The sequence below is a fragment of the Pelobates fuscus genome, chromosome 1, assembly GCF_036172605.1.
Source record: "Pelobates fuscus isolate aPelFus1 chromosome 1, aPelFus1.pri, whole genome shotgun sequence".
Lineage (NCBI taxonomy): Eukaryota > Metazoa > Chordata > Amphibia > Anura > Pelobatidae > Pelobates > Pelobates fuscus.
The window spans coordinates 40,379,849-40,397,201 of NC_086317.1; the positions used below are offsets into that span (position 1 = coordinate 40,379,849).

The window sequence follows — 17,353 nt, forward strand, 5'->3', positions numbered from 1 at the left end:
ACACACTCTGCATTCACTATACACACTCTGCATTCACTATATATATATATATATATATACACACACACTACACAAATACACACTGCATCCACTACACACACAGCTCCCCTGTCTAAATAAACTTAATCCACTACATGTGGCATGTATATTTTGTGCATTTACCGTTAGAAAGTTATTTTTTCAAAATGGTAAATGTACAGAATATCGGCAAGTTATCGTCTATCGGCCTGAAAGTTCACAGCTTATCGGTATCTGCTCTAAAAAATCAATATCGGTCGATTCCTAATAGTAGCCCAGGAATGAAAATTACCCCCATGATGGCATACCATTTGCATTAGTAGACAACCCAAGGTATTGGAAATGGGGTATGTCCAGTCTTTTTTAGAGGCCTCTTATTTACAAACACTGGCCAAAATTGGCATTCAAATTAGTTTTTTGCATTTTTCACTCACGAACAAATATTAACGCTAACTTTGGCCAGTGTTTGTGACTAAGTGGCTACTAAAAATGATTGGACATACCCCATTTGCAATACTTTGGGTTGACTACTGTTGCAAATAGTATGCCATAATGGGGGTAATTCTCATTCCTGGGCTACCATACGGTCTCAAAGGCAACGTAACCAATCTGGCGAATTTCAATGTGCAGAAACATGTAAGACGCTATATTTGACCCTGTGACTTTCCAAAACACCATAAAACCTGTACATAGGGGGTACTGTTTTACACGTGAGACATCGCTGAATACAAATATGTGTATTTTATTGCAGTAAAGGCAGTATTATGACATTCACAGTTAAAATGTCATGTAGAACTAAAAAAATACAATTTCTTATTTTCTCCCATTTGTTTTATATTTTATTTATATTAAATTATGTTTCATAGCTAAATATTTGATGTTAAATGAAAGCCCTGTTTCCCCTGTATAAAATGATATATAATATGTGTGGGTGCATTTAATATGAAATAGATGAAGTACGGTTGGACAGACATATAGCGCAAATTCCAGGTTTTATTTAAGTTTTGTTTTGATCACAACGTGTACATTTGGCTGCGGTCTTAAGGGGTTAAAAATGGAGAATAATAACAATTCAGATTACTCTGGTTTTCAAGTACGTCCTGGTCGATGTGACCTTAGCCCAACATCTAGGGGTTGTTACTATTACCATATTTAATGGTACTCATTTTATCTACCTCGGAAGGATGAAGGGCTGAGCCAACCCTGAAAATGTTTAGCAGAAGTGGGGTAAATATAGTATTCTTTAAATGGCCCACCAATTGGGGGAGATAGTATATCGATATATATAGATAAATTGATGCAATGAAAAGAATGTTTGCATACATTTTAAAAGGTATCAAACAATTCAGACAACAATGCTTTTTTTATTGTTGAAATCTTTAATATGCCTGCTAGAGCTTACCTATATATAGCATTTCATTCCAAGGACAATATCTAGTGACCCTGCCCTGTTTATTAGTTGCAGAAATGCTGTATTCCATGCAGTGGTGTGAAGAGCTGGACAGGTCTCCAGCCATCATTAGTGAATACTGCGAAATGCTCCGTGCACTAGACATAACCCACGAAGAAATAAAAGAATCCAGCCACCACTTACCTGCAATCTTGGAATTACTGTATGAACGGTAGGTCATCGCGCACATGCATGTTTTTTGGGTGAGAGGGAGGCAGGGACACTATTCATGTGATGATACTTGCAAGCATGTGGCTATTAATCACCGGCTGTTGTTTATTTAATTGAAAGTTAGTTTGTACAGTTATAAAGACCTGGAGGTTGAAACTGGGCCAATACAATGTGCTGCTGGGCATCTGTTCACTCCCATAATACTGAGCATGATATCCCACAATGCCTAGTGCCCGCCATGTACTCACTGTTCAATCCCACACTCAGGTACAGTCACTGCAGACACTATATTTGCAGTTTAGATCTAATGCCAATTTCACATAAGAATAAGGGAAAGTCCTGGTGATATGTTATTCAAATGCTTGCCTAGTGATTTGGCTAACAATGGCTAGATGAAATATAATGATTTATAATTCTGTCATGTGAGTCACACTGTAAGAAAAGCACCCTAGAATATATTTGTACTTATTTTACACACTTTAATTTTAGTGTTTTTGCTCAAAATTCTATATTTTTTTTCTTCTACTGTGTTTAATTGGTACATATGATCAAATATGGCACTTGTTCAATAAAAAAATGATATTGTACACATGTATCTCCGATGGCTGCTCATTCTTTGAAATATAATATAGTCTGTAGATTATACTGTTAAAATGTCATTTTCAATAGAATGAGTTTTATGTGCAGTCAACCCAACAATCTGTGTGATACTGCTTTCAACTTTTTGCCAGTTGACAAAAACTCATTAGCAAACATAGACACATAGTCTTAAATTAGAGGGGCAAAGGTTTAAAAATAATATCAGGAAGTATTACTTTACAGAAAGGGTAGTGGACGCATGGAATAGCCTTCCAGCTGAAGTGGTAGAGGTTAACATAGTAAAGGAGTTTAAGCATGCATGGGTTAGGCATAAGGCTATCCTAACTATAAGATAAGGCCAGGGACTAATGAAAGTATTTAGAAAATTGGGCAGACTAGATGGGCCGACTGGTTCTTATCTGCCATTACATTCCATGTTTCTATGCTTTGTAAAATGAATTGCAAAATTCAGTCTAAAATAATTAAGCATTTGTTTGCTTAAATGTAGTTTTTCAGTTATCCCTTCACTAAATTTTAGTAAAATTCCTATTATTGGTTTGTCCTGTTCTTTGCTCATTTCTTGCTGTGAAACACTTCCTTTGATGAGCTTTTATGTATTTAATATTCATTCTTCCAGGTCAAAAGAGAGCGGTACACTTTGGTCCTTGGCTTGTAAAAAATTAATTCATCTGACAAATGCTGGACAAGATGAACTTAAACAACTGATTAAAAGCACAGAAGGGTAAGGCATCTATTTTTTTTTTTAACTAAATGTATAATATACATACAAGTCATTTCAGGCTTGTGAAACAGAGTAGGAAAAATGTACTAAAATAGCAAAATACTATTTTTCTTTGTGGGAATGCATATATTTCACTGTGCTGTCATAGCTGTCATATGTATACCCTGGCTAGCTTAATGTATAGATAGGATTTTGTTATCTGTAAAGGGTCACCACTAATCATTGGGGAGAAAACATGGAACCTAAATGCTTTCAATTTTAAACATTCTATTATTCTGAATGTACAGGGACGTCCTGGGCACAAACCCCACAAACGTGTATCTAATAGAGAATCATACAAACACTGATGCGTACTTTGTACCACTGATCTGTCACCCTTGTCTTTTGCTTCTTGTCTCTTTGTATGCGCCACTAGTTTAGTTCCAAGGTCAGTGTAACCTCTCTTTTTCATCACTAGGGAAAAATCAGTGCTGGTGAGAAGCAGAATCTAAGGATTGTTTTTTTGGTTCCCTTTTAAAGTGTCACTCTAAGCACAATCACAATCTTGTGTAATTACAAATGTAATGGCGCATAGAGCACCCTGAAACAACTACCAGCTCAGAGAGTTGTTTCAGGGTTGCAGAGATTTGTAAAAAAAAAAAAATACAGCAGCTTCAAGTCTGCCTCTCTGAGCTGTCAATCAGGTAGCCTAGAAGGAGAGATCCGGGTTGCCTTTGTAAATTTTATCTATGTTTTGTATGAAGTACCTGCCTGCCGCACAACTTGGGCTGAGGTCCTCCAGGAGATCATGGGCAGAACCATCAACTGGAGATGAATGCATTGCTCTTCCAAGATCTGCATGTAGCCCTGCTCACTAAATACTGAAGTGGTCTATGTGTCACTGATAGCATCTCAGGATACATTACTCATCACAAAAACACATTCTTTATGGCAATTAATTAGATCAGAGTTCCCTCCTGATGTCAGAGGTCTGCCTGCAGCTGCATAGAATCCCACTGGGTAGTGTGTCGAGGGGAACCTTAGTGGTAACTTTTTTTTAATGCAATATTTTCATATATTATATTTTATATTGGATTACAAAGCAAAGGGTCATTTTTACCTTATAGTTTCCCTTTAAATTACATCTCCAAAATCTGAGTGTGAAGGTTAATAGCAGAGCAGCATCTTCCATTAGAATTCTTCTGCACTACTTCAGTAAGCTTTTAATTGGTTTCTTAGTAAGAAGGTGATGAAAACTGTCTATTACCTGGCGGTTTAATACAAACTAAACTCTCTCCTATTAACTCCAAACAGATATTTTCCAATGACCCAGGGAACCCTGAACACCATCCAGAGCCTCTCTCCTTTCTTAAGTAAAGAAGAAAAGGAAGACATTGTACTCCAATGTACAGCTAGGATTATGAGCTGCCCTCCATCAACTGTGTCCTGTATAGATGGTTAGTGTGTAGCAGTTTCACTTTATATTGTTTATAGTTTTACTCATAGTACTTAATGTTTCCAGATCATTTTTTTTAATTTACATACAATATCTGTCCACTTTCTTTTTTACTCATGTACCCACATGTAATACGGATATGTCTGCTTCTAGTGTATTACCATACAAACTATATATTGTGCTATTGAAACCATCAGCAAAAGTTGTGTAAACCTGGAGATGTCCTCATGCTCTAACCTAAATAATGCCACAGTGCAGGTCGTTCGTGTGAGTTCGGGGGGAGAAATAACCTTTTTGCTTGCAGGAACTTGTTCTTCCCATATCTGACAAATTGCTTTTGTTTGCAAGGACTACAGTTACTACTGCAGTTCAAATACGTCTTGCAGGAAGCAAAGTTTTAATTTCAAAGAAAGAAGAAAAAAAATGCGTCAAATAATTACTATTAATTAGATTATCTGTCTGGCTAAATATTTTCTAGTGACATCACAAATGACAAAGCAGTTTTAATACTAATCTATTGCATTGGGCAACAGTAACTTTCCCTGAAAAATGTAATGAAAAATGAATGTCATTACTGTTGCCCATGCAGTCGATTTATAAATAATAACTCTAAAGCATTTTTATACACACACATATTTATATAATATGTATTCATATTCTTTTATTCAAGTACATGTACACCCACAAACTGAGACCAGACAGGAGATATTTAAAGGACAGATAGGAGGAAGACCTGTTCTCTTTATCTTTCATGCTTTTTGCACTATTACACAAAATAACTGAACTATTTGTATCGACCTCTTAAAGAGGGAAATGCTGAGTAAGTTGGACCAGGATCAAACCTATGATGCTGGAACATTATCCACTGAGCTTTCTCACCAGCAGACTTATTGACAATTTTTTTTGTTGTTGTTCAGGTGGCTTTGGATATCTGGCAGTGATTAACTCTTGCTCAGACCCGGAATCTGTATCGTCTGCTGAAATACTCCCTGCAGTGTTAAAAGTCATTTTGGCGTGGAAAAATGATCAGGAGGATATCTTTCTGTTTAGCAGGTGAGTGAAGCGGGGCAGGCAGTGGCCAGCTAAGCCTTTTTGGCACTGGAGAGGGCAAACCGTGCTTTGCTCTGTCAGTCAAGTTTAACCCTAAGAGATCCATGGGAGTGAAGCTGTACAGAGGTTTTTTTCTGAATCACTTTGACTTCTGATAAAATCTTCCACAGCATTATGTATTGCAGAATTGTAATTCCCAAAACAGCTAAGGGGAGTGGTAGATACCTTTTAACCATCCCTAATGTGAAACATTTACTGAGGAAGGCTGTTACTAATCGCAAATATACAAAAATAAACATTAGATACTGGTATTCAGGCTCCACGTTTTAACATATGGGAGGTGTGAATGACTCGTTAAGTATTCTAATTAATTTTCTGGTGCATAAACCTTTGACAGTCTCATGGTTTGAATATGCCTTTCATGTAAAGGAAATAGGCTTACAAGTGCCATACCGTATATAGAACTGAGATCCGCAAGCTGTGATCCCATAAACAAGATACAGTTAATCTCCTAAACCGGTGTTTTGATAAAGGCCTCTAGAAGGCTGAATGTTACTCACTGTGTGTGCTCCGCAATAAAGTCTTGAACGTACGAGATGAGTGCTGGGCCATAGTGTGGTTTTCATTGCTATACTAGAATTCAGAATACATATTTTGCAAGTAGTGCACTATCAAGCATAGATTCCTCATTTAAAGAACACATACTTTTATCTACAAAGCAGTGATTTGTGATTCACAAATGTAGTAGGAGTTTGTCTGCACTTTTTTTGAATATTGCTATAGAGTTATGTTTCATGCTATTTTTTATTTTTTTTTGTGCTGAGTCTTCCCACCACCAGTTCAAGACTTCACACTTTAAAAAGCATATTTGGCATTTCTTTAGTTTAACTTCATTTTTAGTGTCTCTTTCCTTGGTGCCTTCTTAGTGTATGTATATTTACTTTACAAAAAAGCATCCAGAAAGTTGAAAATCTAAAGTACTTTTCTGAAAGATTCTGCACTTTCTTTTTCAGCAATTTGCAAGATGTGAACCCGAATCTGATCGGTCTTAACATTGAAATTATTAGATTATTTTCTCTTCTTCTTGATAATTTGTCATCAGCTGCAACGTCGCTGGATGAGGCTGAGTGGGACTTCCTAATGTGCTCCATGTTATCATGGTTAGAGGTAAGATCATTCTCAAAGTGCACAACACAAATTAAACTTAGTGTGTTTTTTACCAACATCTTTAACTCAAGAGCAGTGCACGATCTGTTTTTATGAATTTGTTCTAGAATTGGTAATATTTATTGGACACTCCACACACCTAAAGTGTAATATGTTTTAGAAACGTAGATGAACGGTGTTTTCAAAAAATAGGATAGACCCGTTAAGTCATTTCCCACTTTGAGAAGGAGGTGGTGAGACAAGTTGTATGTTTGTTTGTTTTTCTCTTTGTGAAACACATTTTCCACGTTTTATATTGACTTGCCTTTTTCTAATAGTTTTTGCTATACTGCAAATAGAAACTTGGATCATTTTATATTTTCACTGAGAAATGACAACTCAGAGAACAGATTTGAGGGCAGTGCTCTCTCTTTAGAACAAATACAATTTAAGACAATGTAAGATATCATTCTGTTTTTCTTTCAGGTCATAGGACTTTGCCTGCACTCATTTGGAATATTATATTTCTAATTTAATAAACACACTAGATTTTTCTTGCTTCAGTCTCCCTTGGGGGCATAAATCTCCGCCAAAAACAAGTCCAGCAGACATGGTCCTACAATATTAATTTCCACTTCGGGGAATACAGTTTTTAATTTACATTTTTTTGAAACTGATCTATAGGTTGTTACAACAAATTACATCACATCCATCACCCTTATCCGTAATTAAGTACAGATAACCTTTCCCAGAGCAGGTATGTTCCCCCTCTCATAATATTATGCCGGTGGAAGATGGCTGTTTGCTAACATTGTCCAGATCTCTTCTGAAATGATCTGCACAGTTTTATCAGAATTACTTAATAGAGCTTACCAGACTTAAAGTTGATGCCAAAATGGAGATATTGCTGCATTTTAAAGTATGTCTGACTTGCTGTTGAATGTCGAAAAAAATCTTTATCAAATAGTTTTGTTGCATTCCTCTGAACTCAGGCAGATAGCATAAACGTCCACATGAGGGCACCCTTGTACAAACTTTGTAATTTGGATGAGTCAAAATAATACGTTTATTAAATGTTAACCTCTCTTCTGAAGTTTGCTGTGCAAAACATTATTGCTAAATCAGTATTTGTGTATTTACTTAAAAGAATACCGTTTCCTGAAAAAAATGTTAGCACTGGTGTAAATTCGTAGTTCTTCGATGTAAAACTATATACAATTCGAGTATAATGCACAGGATGTGTCTGCAACAGTCTCACAAATGTGAATTGGGACACGGCTGCAAAGGGGGTACATAGCTATGAATAAGGAAACATTGGCATTATCTAGAAAATCACAAAACCAAAATAAATCCTTCATTCATTTTCACTTTGGATTGAGAACTATTCCTTTTCATCTTCTGCTTCTCATGAATGCAATAAATATGGATTATTGGGGGAGATTTTGCTGTGCAAACACTGTTTAAGTGCATTCTTTTCAAGTTAAAGGGGCACTCTAGGCAAAAATACAATTTGCGCCTTTTACATTGCATCTTTATATTAAGTAATTCACTGTTCACATTTTTTAAGAACTCTTTAAAAAGGTTTTTAACTTTTCTTGTAACACTGAAACAGCCTCTTCTCCCAGGGCTGGCCCACCTACCCCTGTGTGACTGAGATACTTCTCCTGGCTTGACGATAGCTGTCCAATGAAACGCTTCTCATAGAGGAGGGTTATCCACACACTACATGCCTCCAATCAAATGGCTTTGCACAGACGAGTATTGAGGATTTACTGTGCATGCCGCCAATCAAATTAGTCTCTTAGAAAAGTACTAAAGTGTTGCGTCTCCAGTGTATGTTGCAGGGAAACACAGAGTACTGTTTAGCACTTTAACCACTTCAATAAAATAAAGTGGCTGTTTTGCCTACAGTGTCCCATTTTATTCCGCAATTGATACGCTTGAAAATGACCTAAATGTAGCGTTTTCTGGTTTAACTGATTGTCATTCTGTATGTTTGCATTTTCAGACAGCCTGTGAAAGCGGAGCATTGTACCATATTCCCCTCGTTCGTCTGTTTGTCTGTACCAGCTGCAACATAGCATCACATCTCTCTGCCTATTTTCAAGCTGTCACTGTAACGGAACCAGAAAATCTTCCTGCAAACCTTACGTCAGAATGGAACGAGTTTTTTTCTGAAGGCGTACACAGTTTACTCTTACCTATGTTGGTGAAAATAACAGGTAACAAGAACAAGTATCAAATGAATAAGGTTCTATGATGTGGTGACTTAGAGATGTTTTTAGAGAACCCTTCTGGGACAAAGATCAACAAATGGTGCAGTCATCAGGGACATTCATTTGGTTTCTATGGTGATTGATACATTTTTAGATGTATAGCACATAGTTAATTTTTGTACATAACTCCCATAAATGCTACATGCAAACTACATTTCTCCTGGTACAGAAACAACCTTAATGATTTTGTTTGTGTGTTTTGTGTCCTTATTCATTAAGGGCCCACTTAGCCTGAGAATAGGAAAACATGTTTCTGGGGGGGAATTAGAATGACTCAGATTTGAATACCAAATTAGGACCAACCAGAGGAGGAAATTCTACAGAGAACAGCTCTGAAAGTGCAAGCTTGCCTTAAAATTAATAGAGTCCATGTTAAAACGAATTAATATTCAGTTGTGGTCTGCTTGGGGCTGTTCTGTAATTTGCGAATTTGACAGATGCACCTGTCGGCAGACCGTGTTAGTTAGAACCTAGTGTTGAGAAAAGAATTGAGGGGAGGCACATGGATTTAGAGATAATGGAGTAGGTAACCAGAAAACTAAACAGCTGGAAGAAGAATGGGGCAGGTTTGTAAAGACAGGCAAGTCTTTACCACAAATCCAGACTAATTAGTTGCCCTAACACATTTCTTAAATCAGTGCTTTATCTGATCACAGTTGAAGGTTGGCTTTCAGAGATGATGCTCTTCCCATAAATCCTTAGAGTTGTGTAGTAGCTGCGATAAAACACAAGATCCAACAGTGTGAATCATTGTTAAATATTTACAGTCAAATCTCCATAATATAGCCATCTGTATTCATTTAAAAACTTCATGGCTATTGTCTCACAACAGCTATTTTTAGTTATATATTTTAACCTCCTTATTGGTACACAAAATATGCTCTCCCAGACTTTCTAACATAACAATGTAAAATTGAACATCGCTGTCTACATGTTGCAACCGAAATAAATCTAATATAACAATGTAAAACTGAACATCGCTGTCTACATGTTACAAGCAAAATTAATCTAATATAGCAATGTAAAATTGAACACCGCTGTCTACATGTTACAAGTGAAATTAATCTAATATAACAATGTAAAATTAAATAACAGTGTCTACATGTTACATGTGTCTCCTAAACACCGTATATTACATCTGGCTAGTAAGGAAGGAGTTCTGCTTTTGCCATAACAGAAATGTAAAAAATGCAAGCATGCCATTGGAATTCCTTCCCTTAAATTGTTTTACACTTTGTTTTTTCACTGGTGCAGGGGAGTGCAAAGCTTCGGAGACGTCCCATCTGAGCCCCGTGCTGCAGTCACTGGGTGAAGCCCTCTGTTACATTTCAAATCACCAGCTGCAGAAGCACAAACTGCCTGCCAAGTTTGTGGCTGGACAGAAGACCAACCTCCCTGACAACATACAGAGCTTGCTGAATACGCTGTCTCCACTCCTGCTGTATAGAGAGAGATCTGTGCAAATCACAATTTACCATATGCTGGATAAGTAAGAACAGAATGTATTTTTTTTTTTTTTTGAGTCACACAGAATGCTGATGTCTGCAGTGCGTATTGTATTGAGTTGCAGTAAATGTTCCTTTAGCTTACTTTGCAAACCTCTTAAAGGAACACTATAGGCACCGAAACCACTTAATCTCATTGAAGTGGTCTGGGTGCAGTGTCCCTTTCCCTGTTAGGCCTGTAATGTAAAATACATTCGCTTCCTGGCCTTTTCAATGAGTGTGACTACATGAAACGACTCTGGCCCTCCTTACACTTTGCATGAGGACATCCAGTGACTTTAATATCCCCGTAGGAAAGCACTGAGTCAGTGCTTTCCTATGGGGATAGCAGAATGCGCCTTAGGTCCCTCCATTGGCTATCGATGGAGGAGGGGCCCTGGGTTGGGACTGAAAGGTTGTTTTTTGTTTGTTTGTTTTTAACCATTTTGCCCCTGTGGAGTGGGGTAGGCATGTGGTGGCAGAGGGATGCTTTAGTGTTAGGATTACACAGGGGTCAAGTCCTGGGGAATAAAGTGTGGGAACTCACTCGAGTTCCACCCTCACCCCACCACCAGAAAAAAAAAAACTTGCATGCATATGTAAACACGTACACACACTCACAGACACACACACACACAGACTCACAGACACACACACAGACTCACAGACACACACGTACACACACACAAACATACATACACTCAGACACACACACATACACTCACAGACACACACTCCCAGACACATACACTCACAGACACACACACACACACTCCCAGACACATACACTCCCAGACACACACACACACACACACACACTCCCAGACACATACACACACACACAGGGCGTTAATATTCTTTGCACAATGCACATTGCACACTGGGCACTGAATGGCACTTTAATATTATGATTTTCACTTGATTTATTTATTCCTTCTTAATATTATTATCATTCTTTACTTCTATGCCTGTCTAGTCAGTTTAACAGGGAGAGAGGCTTTGTAATGTTTTACAGTCAGCTTATTTTAGACTGACTTTTCGATATTGATACTTTCTTTCCTCTCTACCCCTGTAGCTCCATGTCTATAGGAGCAGTATCCTGTCTGCTATTATTATTATTCTTTCTTATTGAGGTGTACTGCTGTGGAAGATATTGACCATGCACTGCTATAATACATTAGGTTGGGTGCATGTATTAATTTACAACAGACACTCCTATTAATATTATTTTTTCCTGTGGCTACAGGATTCTCTAAGTGACACCACCTTTGAGAAGATTATATTTGGAGTATAGTATATTGGATCCGGTCCTATTTAGTATATATATTTTTTCGAATAAAGCTGTTATATAGGATGGGGGATCAGACTATATAATTCCACATACTGGCGTCCAATTTTTTCCTTTACCTACAGGTGGCATCAGGCATATTAGTCTCGAGTATGTATATTAAACTTTAAGTTACGCTTTTGATTTAGATACCCATACAAGATAACCAGTTTATTTCTGACGCTCTGGTACTATATATTATTTCCAGGTTATACAGACAGTCTGGGTTTTTCTTCTAAGACTGTCTGTAGCTTCTCTTTTGTTTTTTAACATACACACACACTCCCAGACACATACACACACACACACACACACACACACACACTCCCAGACACATACACACATACACTCACAGACACATACACACACACACACACACACACACATCCACTCACAGACACACACACACACAGACACACACACATACACACATACACTCACAGACACATATACACACACTCACAGACATACACACATACACTCACAGATACACACACAGACACATACACACACTCACAGACACACACATACACTCACAGACACACACACTCCCAGACACATACACACACACACTCACAGACACAAACACACATACACTCACAGACACACACACACACACACTCACAGTCATACACAGACACATACACATACACATACACACACTCACAGACACACACAGACACACACACTCACAGACACACACACACTCCCAGACACATACACGCACACACACCCAGACACTCACATACACACACACACACACACACACTCACAGACATACACACATACACACTCACAGACACATACACACACTCACAGACACACACACTCCCAGACACACACACACACTCACAGACATACACACAGACATACACACAGACACACACACAGACACACACACAGACACACACACAGACACACACAGACACACACACAGACACACACACAGACACACACACAGACACACACACAGACACACACACAGACACACACACAGACACACACAGACACACACACAGACAGACACACACAGACACACACACACAGACACACACACACAGACACACACACACAGACAGACACACACAGACACACACACAGACACACACACAGACACACACACAGACACACACACACAGACACACACACACACACACACACACAGACACACACACAGACACACACACAGACACACACACAGACACACTCCCAGACACACTCCCAGACACACTCCCAGACACACTCCCAGACACACTCCCAGACACACTCCCAGACACACTCCCAGACACACTCCCAGACACACTCCCAGACACACACACAGACACACACACAGACACACACACAGACACACACACAGACACACACACAGACACACACACAGACACACACACAGACACACACACAGACACACACACAGACACATACACACAGACACATACACACAGACACATACACACAGACACATACACACAGACACATACACACAGACACATACACACAGACACATACACACAGACACATACACACAGACACATACACACAGACACATACACACAGACACACAGACACACAGACACACAGACACACAGACACACAGACACACAGACACATACACAGACACATACACACAGACACATACACACAGACACATACACACAGACACATACACACAGACACATACACACACTCACACACAGACACATACACACACTCACACACAGACACACTCACATACACAAAAATAATTTGCATATATTTTTTTAATTTAAAAATGTCCACCCAGCCTCCCTACCTGGAGAGCTGGCGTGGACCTGTCCCTGGGGTCCAGTGGGGCTTCAGTGCGGCCGGCTCTTGTCTAGCTGTCAGCCGCGGCGAGGGAGCTGTGTCCTCTCTGCTCCCTCTCGCCGCGCGGGCTGTCTGCTGATGCCGGGAGCCGGAAATGACGTCATATTCCGGCTCCCAGCATCAGCAAACGACGCGGCGAGAGGGAGCAGAGAGGACACAGCTCCCTCGCCGAGGCTGACAGCGAGACAAGAGCCGGCCGGGGGGGATCCTTCAGGTGGCCATTAGGCCACCTCTTGGGCCCCCCATGACAGGGGGGACATTTGGGGCGGCATTTCTTGCCGCCCCCCGAGTGCCTGCAGGACCATAAACGGGAACGGCGTTCCTGCACTAAAAAAAGTGCAGGAACGCCGTTCCCACGCGTTCCTGCAGGACTCAAGCCCTGGGATTACATCTTTGTATTTCCAAGTGTTTCTTAATCAAGTTTTCCTAGCACATTATAGGCCTGCATTGCACAGTCATTGTGCAGCTGTTGTGCACTAAGATTCCCATGATTTCTAGGTATCAAGATCCCCCCCCCCCCCACACACATTATCCTAGAAAAAATAAATAAATGGAAGTAACTGATATTTTAAGGGACAATCCCTTTTCATAGGTAGAATCTCTAAAAATTTAATGTAGAGTGGATTAGGATTTCTGCCATGTCACATGTATGTATTGAAAAAGTTGCATTATTTTTATTTTTACTTTTATTTTTTCATTTTTATTTTTTATTTTTTTATGATTCCTCTGATCAAACCTCTGACACTTATTGATTGTTTAAAAATGAATAGAAAAAGTAAACCGCTACCATGTAGTGCCTAACAAGATCGGCGCTACCGGTGTCAGTAGACTTGTCCAGTACCTATTAGAGACTCCAGAGGTCTCACGGGGCTTAACCCCAAATTGTATATAGAAAACAAAACAAATTATGCAGACCACATATCTTGCAAAAAGCAGGTATATGGGCTGCAAGTGTCTGGAAATATTCAAGTAGTCAAAAGATATAAATAAATCATAGAAAAAATAATAGTAATGAATTTACTTGATATCCCTTTAAAGTCTATATAGCTAAAAAAATAGATAGGAATGTGTAATCCTATGTCCCTCCTAATGAAAGTCAATCTTAGAGTCTAGATCCTTCTAATTTTCCACCAACCACTGGCTGGCTGAGAATGGTTGGAATGTAATCCAACAGCAGATGGATTAGGTTGGTCACCATGTTCTAATCTAGGCTAAACCTGGAATTGAGCTGTTAAAACACTGCAAAACAACACAAGTGGAGGCATTTTTAGATCCAATTATTTGTAATTTTACTGTAGTAGTCAATTATCTCAAAACACCAGGAGCAGCAGAGAAATTTGAAGAGCAGAAAGCAGTCATCCTTATACTCCAGTTTTTGTTTTAAAGGAGCAAACCAGACAACGACACGTATTTAATAATTTATTTTACTTTTAAACCTAGCGTTCCTTTAAAAATGTTACAGTATATGACGTAATATTGGCTACAGGCCTTTTACAGCAGAAAGCGAACAATTGCTTTACAATTCTCTGAAATGCTTTCTGTTCCCATAAAACCTTTCTCAGAAGTGCCATGAGCATGATGGATCAAGTCACTTCCTGAATGGAAAGCTGACTGCATGAACATGTACATTATTATTTTTTTGTATTTCTTTATTTATATTTGTAATGTATTGTTTTTTGCATATTATTCTGAATGTATATTATATCGAAGAATGAGTCGGCTCCGTCCTGCAGTGTCCATTTAATTATACCCATGGCAGATAAGAGTTTATGCGCACAGCTGACCATCAAAACAAAGGAATTCCATCTGTGAAACCAGACATTAACACATCATTAAAATGAACATTCTTTTATAGAATAATGGCTGATCTCCCTGCGTATGATAATGAGGATCTAAAATCCTATGGCGATGAAGATGAAGAGCCTGCTTTGTAAGTCACACATTTATGCTTTACTTTTTTTTGAATGTAGATTTATGTGTCTCTAATTTTTTTTTCTTCCACCTCCCCTGTACTCTGCCAAGTAACTACCATAAAATACATGCAATACACAATAAATGCCTAAATAGAAAAGGCTGATTGTGATTGGTTGCCATGTATCCCAATGCTGAGTAATCTGAACTTGTTGGTTTATTCTATGGATAATACAACACAGCATAGAAAATGAGCTGATTGGTGATATTTCAGAGTGGAATGGTCTTCCTAATTACCCAGTCATTTATCAAAAGTAATCCTTTTAGACCAATTGTCCAATTCGCAAGGGACCGTAATCAGTTCCGTTTTATACAGCGTGGTTCTTAATCACTAACTGATTAATTGCAGTAAGCGTTCTCTAGTCTTCCAGTCACCTCAGCGAAAGGGTTCACTAAGACAGCCCTCCCATGATCCCATGTCTACAGTCAGGGATTGTAATTGTTTCCTTAAGGTAGCACTATAGCATATACATTCTACAAAACAGAAAAGCACTGAATTCAGAGGCACATGATCGAGTTTTACAAGGTTGTCCCTGCGGGGGTGCCTCTAGTCGCTGTCAGGAAGACATGGTATAATCCTGCCATGGAGGATTGCAGGTTTAAAAGTACAGTGCCAGTGCACCCAGGCCAGGTAAATGAGATTAAATTGTCTTGGTGTCTTTAGTGGTCCTTTAAGCTTCAATGGCCTACCTAACTTAGCAAGAGAGCTAATAACAAGATGATTTCAAAGTCTGTGTAATCCTTTATGTGGATTTGGACAGATACTCTTGGTATCACGAATGTTGGGATAAAATTTGTCTTCAGTGAGACGGATTTCAAAGGCCATTTTGTCTAAATGCAAATTAGCATTACATTACTTAGTTATGTTCTGTTTACATTTTAAAAAGGTTTTTTTTTTTTTTATAAGTTTTTTAATTGTATTTAAAGTTTTTTTTATTGGTTTCCTGTACCACATCTATTTTCACATATATAACATAATTACTTAGATGCAGGTACCAATGGAGGGATGATGCATGTAGAACCAAACAATAAAAATAAAGTAATATACAGTAATACTTTGCACTATAGTGCTTTTCAATTATATTCACTGTATAAGGTTAGAATAGGAATGGTGGTAGCATTATATTTATTATTTTTACCTTTATCTTTTAATTTTTTGGTCTGGCTCTATTGCACACCTGTCATAATGTATGGTAGTGTAGACCTGTTTTAATAAAAATCATAGCAAATTGCATCTAAAATAAAAAGCATGCGATTCGCTTTAAAGCAATGCGCGTAATAAGAATGACTAACTTTAACCCTTACACAAAACAAATGTAATAAAAAAGATAATGGGGAGGTGTGTATTAGAGGGAATTAAGTCGTTTTTCATCTCTTTTCTTTTTTTCACAGTCCATTTTATCTCTTCGGTTCTCCTTGTGTTTCCATTTTATCTTTACAGTTCTCCATGTCTGGGTTTATTACCGATCTATCTCACTCTCTCAGTGACTCCCTTTTCTTTCTATGGTTCTCATGTTGTTTTTCTCCATATCTGCTTATGTTGCTCAGTCTCCCTCTTTATCTCTCGTACTCCTATCCTCTTCTTGAGTCTCTTTCTCAGTCCCACCCTTACAGTAATGTGCGGTGTGTATGGGAATACGACAAAGCTAGACATTGCATTTCCTCTGGGGTGTCAGCCAGACTTTCCTAGTACCCATCTGGTGGACAGACCAGACAGGAATGCGAAGGGTTGGGACGAAGGGCTGCAAGCTTTTTGATTGTCGCACCTGAGTGACATAAGCCAACCATCTCTCTATCTCTCCGCATTCTACTGAATAGAATTATTTGGTCATAGTGTAACAGTAAAAAGCAAGTCGCAC

The 17,353-nt window shown here is 38.6% G+C and overlaps 1 protein-coding gene across 1 annotated transcript in view; it reads left to right on the plus strand.

Annotated features, from left to right (window-relative positions):
- Positions 1-17,353, plus strand: part of LTN1 (listerin E3 ubiquitin protein ligase 1) — a 64,084-nt gene that overhangs the window by 29,649 nt on the left and 17,082 nt on the right. The window contains exons 17-24 of the mRNA XM_063448221.1: positions 1,478-1,640; positions 2,856-2,960; positions 4,254-4,396; positions 5,313-5,448; positions 6,459-6,612; positions 8,600-8,813; positions 10,122-10,356; positions 15,379-15,453. Coding sequence (XP_063304291.1) covers positions 1,478-1,640; positions 2,856-2,960; positions 4,254-4,396; positions 5,313-5,448; positions 6,459-6,612; positions 8,600-8,813; positions 10,122-10,356; positions 15,379-15,453 — 1,225 coding nt within the window. The remainder of the gene's footprint in view (positions 1-1,477; positions 1,641-2,855; positions 2,961-4,253; positions 4,397-5,312; positions 5,449-6,458; positions 6,613-8,599; positions 8,814-10,121; positions 10,357-15,378; positions 15,454-17,353) is intronic.